Source organism: Cydia fagiglandana, chromosome 2 (assembly GCF_963556715.1).
Source record: "Cydia fagiglandana chromosome 2, ilCydFagi1.1, whole genome shotgun sequence".
NCBI lineage: Eukaryota > Metazoa > Arthropoda > Insecta > Lepidoptera > Tortricidae > Cydia > Cydia fagiglandana.
This window is the reverse complement of record NC_085933.1, coordinates 16,931,622-16,948,341: the sequence shown is the minus strand read 5'-3', so window position 1 is coordinate 16,948,341 and position 16,720 is coordinate 16,931,622. Positions and strand designations below refer to the sequence as shown.

Genomic DNA, 16,720 nt, shown 5'->3' with positions numbered 1-16,720 from the left:
ACGGGCCCGAACTTACATGACAGGCAGTTCGGGTTCCGAAGGGGGCGGTCTACTATAGACGCAGTGGCCGCGTTGAGAGATTTCGGGGTACTTGCGGCAGGTCAGAAGGAGGGAGTGGTGGCGGTGTCACTGGACATCGCCAACGCGTTCGGGTCCCTCCCCTACACGGTCATTGGGGAGGCACTCCGTTACCATGGAGTGCCTCATTATCTGAGGCGTGTTGTAGAGCACTACTTGACGGCGCGGGTAGTGCTCTATGAACAGAAGGGTGTCCGGAGTGTGAGGGCCATGACGTGCGGGGTTCCACAGGGGTCAGTCTTGGGTCCACTCCTGTGGAACATCGGTTACGACTGGGCGATCCGGGGGGTGCAGTTTCCCCGCATGATCACCGTGTGTTATGCGGACGACACACTAGTGGCTGTGCGGGGAAAGGAGCTGGAAGAGGTACTCAGGAGGGCGGCAGTGGCGACAGAGCTCACAGTGCAGCGCATAGAACTCCTGGGCCTACGGGTCGCCCTGCCGAAGACCGAGGCCATGGTCCTCGGGCGAACGAGGGGGTGGGGGCGGCTGCCGGCGGGCACCGCAGTGAGGGTCGGGGGTGAATCTGTCCAGGTCAAGGCCCACATCAAGTACTTGGGCCTTGTCCTGGACAGAAAGTGGACATTCGAGGAGCACTTTGCACGACTGGCTCCTCGGCTCGTGGGTGCCGCCTCGGCTCTGGGCCGCCTACTGCCAAATTTGGGGGGGCCGAATGCGCCGTGTAGGCGGTTGTATGCGGGAGTCGTCCGGAGCATGGCGATCTACGGAGCGCCAATTTGGGCCGGACGGCTGACGAGATGCACGAAGGCATTGCTCCGTCGGCCACAGAGGGTGGTGGCCCAGAGGATGGTGAGGGCCTACCGCACCACTTCTCACGCAGCGACATGCCTTCTTGCTGGCACCCCGCCTTGGGAGCTGGACGCGGGAGTGCTAGCGGAAAGGTACTGATGGAGGGCGGAAGTAAGGGGGCGTGGGGAGCCCCCAGACGCGGAAGAGGCCGAGAGGGTGTCGCGGGCAGCCACGGAGCGCCTACGAGAGCGATGGAGGGATGCCTTGGAGAATAGTCACTATAGAACCCGAACCATAGGGGCTATTTTTTTTTTTTTTTTTTTTATTATGCATGGGTTTACTCATGGCCACAGACTAGCCGAGGCGTAGACGTGGCCTATTCTCCCGGTAATGGACGAGTGGGTGGATCGGGGCAAGGGGGCCCTGACATATAGGGTCACGCAGGTGGTGTCCGGACACGGCTGCTTCGGACACTACCTGCACAAGATACAGAGGGAGCCGGGGCCCCAGTGCCACGAATGTGCTGCGGCGGACGACACGGCCCAGCACACTCTAGAAGAGTGCAATCGCTGGGCCGTGGAAAGAGCTGCCCTCAGGGCGACCATGGGGGTAGGGGACCTCTCGCTACGCAGCATAATAGCGGCGATGCTGGGTAGCGAGACGAAATGGGAAGCGATGGCCTCCTTCTGCGAAGAAATCATGTCACAGAAGGAGGCGGCGGAGAGGGTGCGAGAAGCGGCTCCTGACGCGCTTCCTCTCCGACGTAGACGGCAGGGTCGAGGGCGAAGAGCGCATGCTCGCCTCGAGCCCCAGTAGGGCCAGCGGGTACCGAACCCGCACCCATACACGTCTTCGGAAAAGGGGGGGGGATCAAGCGTTTCTGATCCTCCCCCATTGTGAGGGGGCCCTGGCGAGAAGCCGGGGCTGCCGGAGGGCGCCGTGGTGGAATGTCATCCTAATCGATCCCAGTGCGCCCTCACGAACGGCAGAGAGGGTGAAACGCCGGAGTGGGTTTAGTGGGTAGGGCCAAATTCTCCCCCTCTCTTGCCAGGAGAGGGGAAAGGAGCGGCGAGTCCCACACTCCGTGCATAAACGCATTCCCACTCCGTCAAAAAAAAAAAAAAAGGGTCTTCTTAGTAGGATAATCTTGTCATTAGCAGTCGTGGTCATTGAGGTCTTTGTAGTCTTTTTCGTTGTTTCCCGCCATGCTTCTCTATGTATTGCATTCCGCACGCGTATCCAGGGTAACTACTAAAATAAAGTAATAAATGTAAATTTACAATGTCGTCTATATTAATAAACTCTTTTGTAATATTTACCTACTCCATTGTTAAATATGTTTACTGAATTTGTAAAATATTCGCAGTATAATATAAACTAGATACATAGTATATCTGAATGGGTAAGCGAATAAAGTCGGCAGTAGGTAGCCCTAATGAATGCTAACACTAAGATGGGTAGTTTTAATTAAACTCAAACTACCCCCGGTTATTCGTGGCGCTGCGCGTATTTCACCCACGTTTTATTGTGCGGGAAATCTTCATTTCATTTACGCAATTTAAATTGTAATTCACTGAATAAATTTTAGTTCTGTTGGTAGATTTTAGAGGTACATTCGGCAAATAAGGTGCTCGTAAATACGAATAGTGTACTCTATCGTCAAAGCGCGTGTTCTAATGTTTTTGGTACACTATGTATAAATTTTAAGCCATACCTACATTACGCGCTATGCTTGTAGCCGATATCGTTATTTTCCCGCTTTGTAGCGAAAATAACCTACGAACAGAGAACCTGCCTAGCGGGTCTCTGGTGAAAACTGACATATAAATAAGGAAACCTTGTTAGTCAACAATTCCTAAAAATAACAATTTAATATTACTAACGAGGAAATTACGAGTTAGAACAGACAAACCAGTGTTACTTACACCACAGAATAAATAATAGTAAGTACAGTCAAGGAATTTAAATTCCGACCCATTTCGTACTTTGTCACAGTGACAACCGTATGAGGTCTCTAGCGGCTTTCATATTGATTGTCACTGTGACAAAGTACGAAATGGGTCGGAATTTAAATTCCTTGACTGTACTAGGTACAGAAGACTTGCAGAAGACTCACTCTCTAACAAAACGCATCTGTTACGGTCGGACAGATATGGGCGCTAGGTGGCGACAGCGCAGCGCCACGCGCGCCTTATGGCTAGCCACCAAAATTGGTGTGGAACGGATGTACTTTTAGCTACCTGTAGCAAAGAAACAAAATCGCGAAGTGAGCCACGCCCACGCCTGCTTACACTTACATTATATGCAGGTACATGTGATAAATAAAACAATCTTAAACAGATCAACAATAAAATGTAATAATTGATAATATTCGATATTTATAAATAGTCAAAAAATATACCCATCTTTACAAACATAAAGAATATACAACCTACGTATAATATTAATGGATCGAGTCACGTCAGTTTCTACACTAGCACAATTTACCTTAATTATCACTTCGACTTACACCCAGCTGCAAAAGTGCATAGCCACTGTACGATGAATTCCATTCATAAAGTGGATATGCACTTTTGCATCTCGTCGTACCTACTGAAGAAGAACGAAATCAGTTTCAACATGTAAGGATATGTCAGTAACTGGAGGCCTATTTGACTCGTCAGATTGACATGTCTTGAGGTGTCTACTGCCACTTTATTGTAAATGAGTAGGTAAATAAAAGCTAGCTAGGTATATTTTATACCTAACTATCTAGAGTATTTACTTGAACTTAGCTTCCACTCTAAATAGTCGAATAGAGCCCCCTGACCTTGTATTAAATATGTTATTTGACACTGTTAACGCATTCACTGCCAGGGGGCGTGGCCTAAGAACAAACTTGTATGACGGTGGACGCACATGTGCGTCGGGGGCAGCGACTGTGTTAAGTTAAATAATACTCAGAGAGCCGTGTTATTTTACGACTCGTTGTCCGCCAAGGAAAATTCAAAAAAATAGGTAAAATAACTTTCAATATGCGACCCTAAAACGTAAAAGACTACATTACGCGATTGAGACTCAAAAAAAAACTACTTCGTCGAAATTTGAATCACCCTTAAATTAATATTGAATAGCTATGTATTTCTTTCTTATTTAATTGATAAAAATATCTCTAAAATAAAAAATAAAAATATGTCTCACGAAAGTTTAATATCGATAAAAATATCGTCATTCATGAATGGCGTGTTACTATTCTATGATATTGGTATTGATTACAGGCATCATAGGCATCAGAGCTAAGCCGTAAGTGACTACCTACTTACTAATTAACTATCTATTTACCTACTGCTCCCAGTATTTAAATCTTAATTAATAACAGATATCTAAGGTAACTTCTGCAATGTAAATAAACGAAACTGGCATAAAACGTGTCAAATTCGGCTAAGAAACTGTAACGTTCATTTATGTCTATACCTACATATCAAAATTGCTTTAGTCCACGCAAAATTATAAGAGAATTTAATTTATGTAAATTTTGGGGACTTAAGTAATTTTTATATGCGTCGACACATTTTTAAGACTAACCAAGTCCATCTCTGTCTTAACCACCCTAAAAAGGATGATTATTTTTTATTCAGGTATTTTTGCTACTACACAGGATGGCTGGCAAGATTACGTCGCTCGCGACAACGTCTCGTTATATCTATTTTTGACTAGTCTCGCTAGTTTTGTCGCTAGTCTCGCTGACCGCTTTATTCTCGCTAGCAGCCTTGCCGCCGAGGTACTGGTAGTTGATGAAGCGCGCGCCTTGCGTGAGCTGCGCGCACTCGTTGGTGAAGTGGCAGGCGAAGAGAAGCAGGTTGCGCGGCTGCACCCGCCAGGCGAACCGCATGAACATTAGAGAGTACAGCGACAGCGCTGCGGAACGATATGACTTTGCATTAATTGACCAAAGTTACTAAGACATATATGACAACTTATAAGAGTTATAAGATAAAAAAGCACAAAGAAGTTTTGTTACAAATCAAACATTTGTTTTGTGCACCTAACTTTACGTAGTCTGCGTGTTTGTTTTTTAAGAAACTAACAGAGCTGGAAATGTAAGCACCACAAAAGATAGGTTGGGTGACTCCTTCTTATTCTATTAGGTATGTCATGTAAAGTACTTCAGAGGATTATAATGTCACCATAAAATTTATATCCATATTATTATCAGTTTAGGTTTTCAGAGCGTTCCTAAGATATAGTTTCTGTACGGACAAAGCTAATTTGGTTGTCAATACTAACGGTATAAAATGTCCAATGTAAAGTAAACCCTAAATGGCTCAACAATTAAAGTCCGTGACTGTACACTGAGGGCCTACCGCGAACCACGTTCGACGAGTTGCCTCTCTGTCGCACCTGTAAATTCGTACGTAAGTATGACAGGGAGGCAACACGTCGAACGTCGTTCGCGGTAAGCCCTCAGATCTTATTGCTTGTACGTACGTACGTGTAAGTACCTACTCGAATATTTACACTAAGATCTTATTGGTACTAAACGGTGGGGTCGTCATTTCATCGGTGTTTGACATCACTACGGTAACCGGCAAGGTCACATCACTAGAGGTGGTCGTCCATTTTAGATTGGTTTTACGCGAGAGCGTCCTCGCATATTATTTCAGAACTATATTCTCATATTTGTGATTCCCTAATAAATGTTGTTATAAAGTGGTGTCTGGTGTTTTTACTCTTACAGCTTCAGAAGTGCGATGTGAACTTTTCGCCTACTGCGATATAATTTGTCGGAAATTGGCAATACAAAATTAACCGGGCGTAGTCCTTTCTTGTTTCATTGTTATTGAACGTTATCGTTATATAAAATAATGAAACTGATTGTAATGAGTAAACGCATCAACACCACTCATCAGTTAGGGATTAAAATATACAAGGTCTTACCGTCCAAGACCTACAAGGATAACCTAACTAACCTACTAAACCACTGTCGGCTGCCGACGTACTGTACCTTTGCCTTTTGTTGTGTTTACTTTCAGATATCTATTTCAGTTTACTGTCCATCATAAATGAACATGTCTGGCTAAAAAAAAAATACATATGGACAGTGTAATAAAGCTGATTCCATGATGATGATGAATATGTATTACAATATTCACAGCAGAAGCTTACAAGACATAGGCTGACAGTATGGTATGAATAAAAGAAATCCTTGGGATTACAAAGTAAGAATTAAAGTTAACTCAGGTAAGAAGTCGTTGATCCAACAGATAAGAATGTTCCCTGGAACGTTCCCCGGAATGGCCCCGGCCATAGTGGTAAATATTCACTGCTTCTCTTATATGTTGTGTTATTTTTGTGATTCATATGCTTTCAGATACATAACATAATGTGATTATATACACCTGACACATTAACACAATGCTATAATCATTTTCTAAGATTTGTATTCCGGTGTGAGAATTATATTCAAGTAAAAGCCATACAAACAAGTTTGGTAATATAAATTTAGCCTTGATTGATACTATGTGTATGGTGATATTATGCTCTCACAATTAACAATGAGTGCTACTTAATACTTTCCCTTTACAGTCTAATTAAAATAGATTCCAAGTTTTCAAAATCTCAAACCGGTAAGGAAAGTGAATTGTTGTTTCACATAAGTGTGTGTGTAAAACATGCTTATTGCAACTGAAATAATGCTTTGTTAGTATGTTTTTGAGTTGTGTAATTTCCAGAAATTTGACAGCAATGATTCTTGAAGTGAATTACCATACCGTTGAAGGCATTAGAGCGCCTATCAGCTCAGATCTCTATAATGAACCCAAATCGACATGGATAATATTTCAAAGTTAGTTGGTTATGGATGCCAGTTATATTATGTTCAGGTAATTCATTATATGCAGAAAATGTTGATAAGGGACTAATCTCTGATGTCATGGAAAATGAGGTATTTATTTAGAAATAAAATGATTGTTCATGTTTTACATGGATACTAATGGTTAGTGTGTTACATGGACTGGGTTGGTAAAATGCGCTTTGTGAATAAGCAAAAGGAGTTATTGGCATCTATTTGTAGCTGGTTAGTATTGTCTGTGACAGGTTTAGTCGCTCCATGTTTCCGGATCCTCCTCGGGCTGAATATTGTAAAAGATGTTTCATATCTCATATAACCTCATACATCCTTGCGATTCATATTAAGTTGGAGACATACTGATATATATTATAAGGTAGTATCTCAGTAGAAGTGTCAAGAAAATTAACAAGGATCATTTCTGTCTGTACATATTATTTTATTAATTATGAATAAAATGTTTATCCAACCGTTGCATACAACTAGTATGTTGTGTTGTGATTGTTTTGTTCATAGGGATGTTGGTTTATGTTTGCAATGCAAATATTTTTCACAAAATGTCATGTTATAAAATGTACCAAAGACATATATTTAAACAGACTTACCAAATAAAGAGAATGTTATTGCTATGACATTGTCAAGTGTTTGAGTTATTGACAATGATTATCTTTGGTGTTCTAGCAGTATTTTTCAGATGCATTTCCTTATAACAAAACTTGATTGCTGGTGAAGTTTTGACCATAAGTTGTAATCATATACTTGCACTTATGAATTATGATTACAGGAGATTCCAATGTTTAAATCTTATCGAAGAGATGGACATATTGAACTAGATGTTTATTTACTGAGCTGAATATGACACTGGTAAAGCCAGTTGATGCTAATGGTAAGCAAGGTGAATTCTTTCAGGAGTCAATATAGACTTTGACGGTCTACATGATGTACATGTCTTTTACATACAATTGCTACTGGACTCTAAACGTACCGGTCAGTTAAATGTTAAATGGATGAATATCAAACGAAGGTAAATAGCTTGGTTAAAGCTTTCTAAGTAACTATTTTAACCCGTTCACTGCTGCTGAACATTGACCGAAGGATATCATGTCATCATGAGTTACTGTTTGAAGTTATTAATGGTTTTCGTCTGAACTTGTAGTGTGTTATGGTACTGTTTGCATTATAAAACAGTACACTTATTGCTTCTGGGTTTCATAAATCAGAAGTTAAAAAAAAATTAAACAATAATAATTATAATGTTTCTTGTTTTGCAAACTGCATAAACTGTGGTTTATTATGTTATGAACTCATTTACCTTTAAATGTGTGCTTGCATGGCATTTAACAAAATTATTTAGTTTTGTGCAGGTATAAGATGATGTGATGAGTTACCTACACATAAAATGCACATATACAGCTGAAGAAAATCAACCATGTGTCTTGGGATTGAAAGCTTTATGGTTTAAGCATATGTGCCATTGATTCAGCTGATTGATCATTATCAATATACACTTTCATGATGGTTGAAAATACAAATTTGTGAAACCTCGGTAAGGCGAACCTGGGTAACAGAGGAACCTCGATAACATGAACTTCTGTTCAGGCTCTACGGTAGTTCAACCGTGGTATAGTAAGAGTGTTGCCTTTATTTAGGGGCACGGAAGAGGCACGCCAAGTTGCACATGATCATTTACATTGGTTGCATAGTAGCAACTGCTTACTATCCTATATTTTCCATATTAACGCCAAATGCTGCTATTTCAGGTACCGTTTTCAGATTAAGAACTGACGACAAGTATATTCTCAGAACTGAGATATAATTTTATTAGACACTCGGATTGAGAACTGAGTTATTATTTTATTTATATTACTTACTCTCGGATTAGGAACCGAGTTGTGACTTTGTTTTAATTTCAGATTTAGAACTGTGTTACTGTAGTCATACTAATGTGTTTTGTTAACGGGTTTCCCGACTAATGAAGGCAAATGCTGTTATTTCAGGTACCGTTTTCAGATTAAGAACTGGCTATATTTTCAGACTAAGACTGAGTTATACTTTTATTGAACACTCGGATTAAGAACTGAGTTATTATTTATATTTCATACTCTCGGATTAGGAACCGAGTTGTGATTTTGTTTTATTCCAGATTTAGAACTGGGTTACTGTTGTCATACTAATGTGTTTTGTTAACGGGTTTGCCGACAAAACCTAGAAAATAAACACATTGTGCTTGATTAAATATTGTAGTAACCATGGTAATGCTTGCGATATGTTATTTTATGCCACCTCACTGTTAACCATTTTACTCTAAAGGCTGGTTCATAATTCTACCGGTTGCTTCAATGTCTGCTATAGAGCTTTAATTATTGTGTGCTCTTTAAGAAAGGCTGTTACTTTTGTCTTGGCAAGGGATGCTATCCTTAAGAGGCTAATTCCTGGCGCCGGTAATCGCAACAAAGGCTTGAAGGAGCGGTCTGTTGCTTGTCACTATCTGTTATTGGTTTCTGCAGTGTAGGCCTTAAGAGGCGGTCCATTGCTGATGACATAATACTAACCTTAAGAGGCTAGTAGTTTTTGGTTTCTGCAGTGTAGGCCTTAAGAGGCGGTCCATTGCTGATGACATAATACTAACCTTAAGAGGCTAGTAGTTTTTGGTTTCTGCAGTGTAGGCCTTAAGAGGCGGTCCATTGCTGATGATATAATACTAACCTTAAGAGGCTAGTTGTTTTTGGTTTCTGCAGTGTAGGCCTTAAGAGGCGGTCCATTGCTGATGATATAATACTAACCTTAAGAGGCTAGTTGTTTTTGGTTTCTGCAGTGTAGGCCTTAAGAGGCGGTCCATTGCTGATGACATTACTATCCTTAAGAGGCTAGTTGTTTTTGGTTTCTGCAGTGTAGGCCTTAAGAGGCGGTCCATTGCTGATGACAATTATGTCATAGTATTAACTATCCTTAAGAGGCTAGTTGTTTTTGGTTTCTGCAGTGTAGGCCTTAAGAGGCGGTCCATTGCTGATGACATTACTATCCTTAAGAGGCTAGTTGTTTTTGGTTTCTGCAGTGTAGGCCTTAAGAGGCGGTCCATTGCTGATGACAATTATGTCATAGTATTAACTATCCTTAAGAGGCTAGTTGTTTTTGGTTTCTGCAGTGTAGGCCTTAAGAGGCGGTCCATTGCTGATGACATAATACTAACCTTAAGAGGCTAGTTGTTTCTGGTTTCTGCAGTGTAGGCCTTAAGAGGCGGTCCATTGCTTATAACATAGTACTATCCTTAAGAGGCTAGTTTGTTCCTGGTATCTGCAGTGTAGGCCTTAAGAGGCGGTCCATTGTATGTGATATGAGATTATCCTTAAGAGGACCATTATTTCTACTACCGATAACTGTTTTATCTATATCGTACTATTTGTTGTTGACCTTGAGAGGTTGGCTTGAGACTGTTTACAAAAGGATATTTAAATGACCTTAAGACTGATGATCTCAAGGTTACCTTGAAAGGGTTGCTTGCACTAATACCTTCTAGAGATCGCTGGCGCAGTTCCGGATCCAGTAGACGTTGAGGTAGTGCCTGTTCAAGATGCCCAGTAGAACGAGTGCGTGCAATGGGCTCCGTGACAGCCTTATCGTGAAGGGCTGACTTCTACGGTCGTTGCCCCTACAAGGGCAGTGATATTCTAGCCTGCATGTGGTATTTTAACACGGTAATGTTTTCTTTTTGTCCAATAATCAAATCTGTGGTTATATGCCATTAGTCACGATGCTAGAAAGCGGTGACATGAAGTACCTACTTGATTACGTCGCCATTAAGGGTGATTATGTAATTTATTAACAATGTTGCTAAAGAGTGCTCATGAGTTCTGTCCAATCATAACTGCATCTTTCTCATGTATTTACAGAAGTAGACCTTTTGACTGTGATGGTTATTACGGTATAATTTTATGGCTATCAAGCCGGACCTGTGATCAAAGGGTCTAACTGTGCCATTTGCGCATTAATATATCGTCGAAACCTTATCATGATTATTTTGAACAACATTGTGGTATGCTAATGCAAAGCCTATCGATGGCGCTAGGGTGAATTATAACGCCTTAGTTATATTAAGGAACTGAGGCTTTTCACATGTATGTTATAGAGTTTCGTGAATAAGAGTTTGTACTGTTTACATGTGCTGTATCGGAGGGCACCTATGCACATGCATGAGACGTGTCCCACATTAGCCTCCCACCAGTTGAGGAGCCAACTCAACGGAGGAGCCAACCAGTAATGAACTGGTGGAGGCTACCGCCACCTGGTGAAGGCCCAGCTTGCTGCGACTGCGTTGGCTGCGGCAGTCTTCAGTGGCGGCCTTGATAACGGTGACCTGACGGGACGTAGGTCGGGTCAGAAGATGGCCGAGCTAAACGGTGGGGTCGTCATTTCATCGGTGTTTGACATCACTACGGTAACCGGCAAGGTCACATCACTAGAGGTGGTCGTCCATTTTAGATTGGTTTTACGCGAGAGCGTCCTCGCATATTATTTCAGAACTATATTCTCATATTTGTGATTCCCTAATAAATGTTGTTATAAAGTGGTGTCTGGTGTTTTTACTCTTACAGTACATAGGGATAAGGAGATTCTATCGTGCTATCTGAGTGGATCTTAGGAGTGGATATAAATTTTATTCGTTAAATCAGTTTTATCTTTATTATGCAAAACACACTGCTATAAAAAAATACCTAGTATCAGCGTCAAGAGTAGATGTGGAAAAGAGTACCTAGATGATGTTTCTTTCATGAAATTTTCGGTCCCTTATAATTATCTTGATAGCTCTTGAACTTACACACTTCATCTTGTGAAAGTTAATTATTTTCATAAAATTAATTCTTTTATTCTGTTATAAGTTATTAGCGATTGATTGCTAAGCAGGATTCCATAGATAGGTATACAAATAGGCAACTCAATGTCAGTTACAATTTCTAAAACTAACTCTTTTAGAAAAAGTGGCAGGACCATGTGGCCAGAAATCTAATTGGGAGCACAAATTTTAATTGTATAATATGGAGGTCAACAGTTACCGTAATTAGCTCTAGTATGGAGTAAGGCAGACCCAATGTTTACTTTATAAACTTTAATTATATAGTACAAGGTCGAGACAAGTTGATAACGGTATAATGTTATGGAATGGACATACCTAACCCAGGGACAGGAACCGGTTACCTTAACCGGGGTTTTTCATAGGGTTATTTTAGAAGCGGTTGTAAAAACCCCTACCCTAAAGGTAACCGTCTGATAAGGTAACACTTTGATTCGGTAACCGTATCAGATACGGTTAACCCCTGTTACCGGTAACCGAAATAAAAACCCAGTCTATTCAGTTACCTCATTATAAGGTTTTTGACCAGTTCAAACGATTGTAATCTTTACGCACACTTAAATTCAAGTTGTTATTGAATAACCGAGGTTGGCATGGGCGATCTATGAAGCCTCCAGTACAAACAAGTTTTTTTGCCGTTCCTTTGTTCATCTTTATACCTACCCGTGTGGTGTGTTCTTATTATAAATCTTATTATATTATAAATAAAATACGTAAAATAAATAATGTATAAGAAATAAATAATGTAAATATAATAAATAAAGTAAAAAATAAATAAAATAAATATAGTAAAAAAATAAATAAAATAAATATAGTATCAAAATAAATAAAAATAAATGAAATAAATAAAATAAATGAAATAAATGACATAAATGAAATAAATGAATTAAATGAAATAAATGAAATAAAAGAAATAAATGAAATAAATAAATAAAATAAAATGAATACAATGAATAAAATGAATACAATAAATAAAATAAATACAATAAACAAAATAAATAAGAATAAATACTCCCGGTCCTGTAATAATTATAGGTCGTCCGTTTAAAACGAATCCTCAGTCCGCAAGTAGCTACTTAAGCCTCGACAATAATGTACTAAAAATGTAGCAAACCAATAAGCAACGGATAATAAAGGTTACCATAACTGAATGAAAACCTGTTAAAAACCCTTAACAATGTTAGGGTTACCGTTTTAATAAGCTTACCATTACAATCAGGTAACCGTATGATAGGGTTACCGAATGATAAGGTAACCGAAACGATTGGGTTACCGAATTGATAGGATTAAGCGTAAAGAGGGGTTTTCCGGTCCTTGACCTAACCACTAGTGACTTCAATTTCATTCCCAATTTTTTTTATCAATTACAATTAGTTAGGTAACAGCATGATAGTCAGACAGACAAAAATAAACATGCAGACACAGTTAATGATGCTTACTCAATTTGTAAATCTTTAGTTTTAAACACAGAACACCGCCTCTAGAAACCTAATATTGGCCATTTTGTTCCCGACGCAAATCACCAAACTGTGAGGTGTACTCACGGCGTTGCGATTGGTCGTTTCAAACATGGCGCGCTGATACGTGTAAGCGTAGGGATGGGACATGTTCATTACAGTTAGTGGGTACTGCTATTAGTGATACCGAAATTTATTGTGGTAAAATTGTTACCAATTTAGTATACTTAGAGTAAACTTACTTAATAATTATATTGAATAATTTAATATTTCATTAAGTAATTTAACAAAGTACCTGAAAATTTTACTTAACATATTAGGGCATTTTTGTTTAAAGTACCCAGAACTTGAATTTTAAAGTTTAGAAATTTTATATTATTTCCACTCAGAATCGCAATCTCTTTCGATACGAGAATAAAAGTGTCGCCAAAATATCATAATTTTTTTTTTGTCCCTTTTATTAAGGTCATAGAAGATTGTATTGAAAACATATTCAAATGGACCAATAACATATGCCTATTACAAATCAACTCCGAGTTCTCTCGCACTTCTTTGAAGTTCATCACCAGGTCCATCTCGTGACATGAGACCTAACTGCTCACCTAGAGGATTCTAAAAAACCCATACAACATATGTCTATCACAAACCAACACCGAGTTCCCTCGCACTTCTTTGAAGTTCATCATCAGGTCAATCTCGTGACATGAGACCTAACTGCTCACCTAGAGGATTCTAAAAAACCCATACAACATATGTCTATCACAAACCAACACCGAGTTCCCTCGCACTTCTTTGAAATTCATCATCAGGTCAATCTCGTGACATGAGACCTAACTGCTCACCTAGAGGATTCTAAAAAACCCATACAACATATGTCTATTACAAACCAACACCGAGTTCCCTCGCACTTCTTTGAAGTTCATCATCAGGTCAATCTCGTGACGTGAGACCTAACTGCTCACCTAGAGGATTCTAAAAAACCCATACAACATATGTCTATTACAAACCAACACCGAGTTCCCTCGCACGTCTTTCATCATCAGGTCCATCTTATAACATGCGGCTCCGCTGGCCTAGAGGATACTAAAAACATATTACCTACATATTATGTCTAAAATGGTACAATACGGCATGCATGACGAAGCACGAAGTTTCCGCAACTGACGAAACCATCATCGTCACATCACTAGTCGAAAGGGAAAGGGATAGCACATTGCATTTTCAAGTTGACGAAAAGGGACGGACTACTGCGCCTCTACTTAGTGACCAGTATAAAATGAACCCCGCGGACAAGAAACATTATTCAATGAAATAATGAATTTTACTTTCCAGTGGGATGTTATTCCATCTGTTTTGTAAGTAGAAGTCTTAGATGACTTGCCACACCATTTTATGCTGCAATATCCCATGATTTCCGAATAAATTCAATAGTTTACGATTTATTTTCTGAGACTCGTGCACACTGCTAACAGGTCGTAATCTTGGGCGCAACTGATCGGAGTGGCGCGCGAGCAATCTTATATTTGACCTATACACCATACGTGCGGTGACCGCGAGTCGTCCTATAAGCTCGATCTATAGGGGTTGGTCTGTGGTTTTAAAGAACAAGGCCAAGACAGTCACGGTAATTATGTATGGAAAAATGGCTGAAAAGTATTCAGAAGTGCCGCTACACTACAGATTACACTTGAGATAACAATACATTACGGGTAATAATTGTTACACTCATATAGAGAGGCCATAAATAAACCTGTCTTAGATAAAATTATTATTTAACTTGCAGTAATTATAGTTTCACATTTCTGTTAGTATAAAGGCGCGTCTCGATATTGCGCGGCGGCCGCGCGAGCAATGTTCGACCACGGCAAACCTGTATTTTGGCGCGCGAGTCAATTTCGGCACCATCTTGAACTTATGCGCGGCGGCCGCGCGCGGCAAGCGATCCGACGATCGACTACATTATATCACAAAAATTAATTATTCGGAACGAAGTATAGCCACATAAAAAAATGATAATCTGTTCCGATAATCACTACATTTACTGTTCCATAGAAACTGTTTAGTGCCCTATAATTTAATTAAAGTACGACACTTTTCATTATCCATGTATGCTGCCGCGCGAGCCAACTGAAATATATACACACCCATCCGAACTGCGCGCGAACTTTCCTTTGCCGCGCGTCGAAACACCGACAGTGAATGGTTCGTCGCGGCGCGTTCGAGCGCGCCAATGATCGAGTTGGCGCGCGCGGCAGCCCGGTATCCATTGCGCGACCCAATGTTCGATAGCTTGCCGCGCAATATGGAGACGCGACTTAACAGTAACACTTGAAGACTATGACAAAAATAGGATTTCTCCATTTATCAATAAAATTGGTGACTTGAAAAAATTGTAATTTTTTTTTTTTTCAGTACCATAATTCTGCCCTGCTAAGCCAAAGAGCGCTAACTCAAATGAAAATTCATTGCTAACTTATACTTTAGTTTCTATGTTTACTCGGGTAATTCTGAATATCGAAAACTGTCGGATAATTCCGAAAAGAGATTTTTATAATGATGGAATTAAGGCTCGCTCCATCGTAGGCCACGTCTACGCCTCGGCTAGTCTGTGGCCATGAGTAAGACCATTCATAATAAAAAACAAAAAAAAAAAGGGTGATTTTCATCTCAATTTCGGAATTATCCGACATTCGGTATTACCCGAATACACCTTACTGAGAATTCCATTTTCAAAATTATTAGTTTTTGAGATAGTGCTATTCGGCTTAGGTGGGCAGAATTGTGCATTTTGAATGCTGTCGAACAATACTTTTAGGTACTAATATAATTTTGCTGAATTAAGCCAATAATTTCAAAAATAAACACTACTAAATCTTACCGAATGTCATTTTCCCACTTATAAAGCTGGGATCTTTCTGAGTGTCTGCAATGGCTGCTAAAGGAATGCCCCAGTTTGCTACCGGACCCCAGAAATGTGTGCTGGAAATATAAAAAAATAATGCTTATCACACACTTGCTAGCAAGTTAAAATGTACAAGAATATTAGTAGTTATTATGACACATGGTTGGCTAAAATTCACTAAAATTATCTTACAGAGCTGAATTCTGTAACACTTCCGTATCACCACAGTATCACCTTAAATAAAGCTATAAGTGATGTTAGCAGCTAAGATCGGCATCAGAATATATCTCAAATGTTTCCCAGACATTTGGTTGTTAAATTTGACATAATGGTTTAATCCTCACCTCATCAGGTAATCTCTGAATTCTTTGCTTTTTAGCGACGCTAGTAGCTTTGCCATTGTGACTGAAAAAAATAACCCACAATTAGTAAAAAACACAACAAGTAATTTTATTATTTATATTATAATATATATTTTAATATTGGTAAATATGAATACCTATAAAGGCACTTACAAACTGAGTAGAAAGTTTATTATTAGTAAAAGATAAAAAGCAGTCCACGTTAATCTTGCATAACAATTAGATATTATGTACCATAGGCATCGTTATGATGATTTGCATTGAAATAATTACGTATACAACAATCTTATAACTTGTCAAGGTTATTATTAGATTACAACGGGAAATTAAAATGCAAAGTAAATAAATAATAGGTAATAATAAACGATGTTTATGTGAAAATTTAACCTACCTGATTTTAAACTAGATTAATATTAAAAATAACTTAATTTAGTGTATTTTCTGGAGTCCGTTTACCCTTCGAACGTAGCCGAGGTGAAGATGACACTAGAGGTT

At 39.7% G+C, this 16,720-nt stretch overlaps 1 protein-coding gene across 1 annotated transcript; it reads right to left on the bottom strand.

Moving 5' to 3' along the window:
- Positions 1-3,160: 3,160 nt before the first annotated feature.
- On the bottom strand, positions 3,161-16,720 carry LOC134677363 (mitochondrial pyruvate carrier 1). The gene is made up of 4 exons (XM_063535800.1): positions 16,617-16,720; positions 16,208-16,268; positions 15,840-15,940; positions 3,161-4,725 (listed from the first exon to the last, which is right to left on the bottom strand). The coding sequence occupies exons 2-4, from the start codon at positions 16,261-16,263 to the stop codon at positions 4,511-4,513; spliced, it is 372 nt and encodes a 123-aa protein (XP_063391870.1). The 5' UTR covers positions 16,264-16,268; positions 16,617-16,720; the 3' UTR covers positions 3,161-4,510.

Coding starts and splice junctions, on each gene's coding strand:
- LOC134677363 (XM_063535800.1), bottom strand. CDS start 16,263: ATGGCAAAGCTACTAGCGTCGCTAAAAAGCAAAGAATTCAGAGATTAC. Junction 15,941..16,207: donor TTCAGAGATTACCTGATGAG/GTGAGGATTAAA, acceptor TTATATTTCCAG/CACACATTTCTGGGGTCCGG. Junction 4,726..15,839: donor AAGTGGGAAAATGACATTCG/GTAAGATTTAGT, acceptor ATCGTTCCGCAG/CGCTGTCGCTGTACTCTCTA.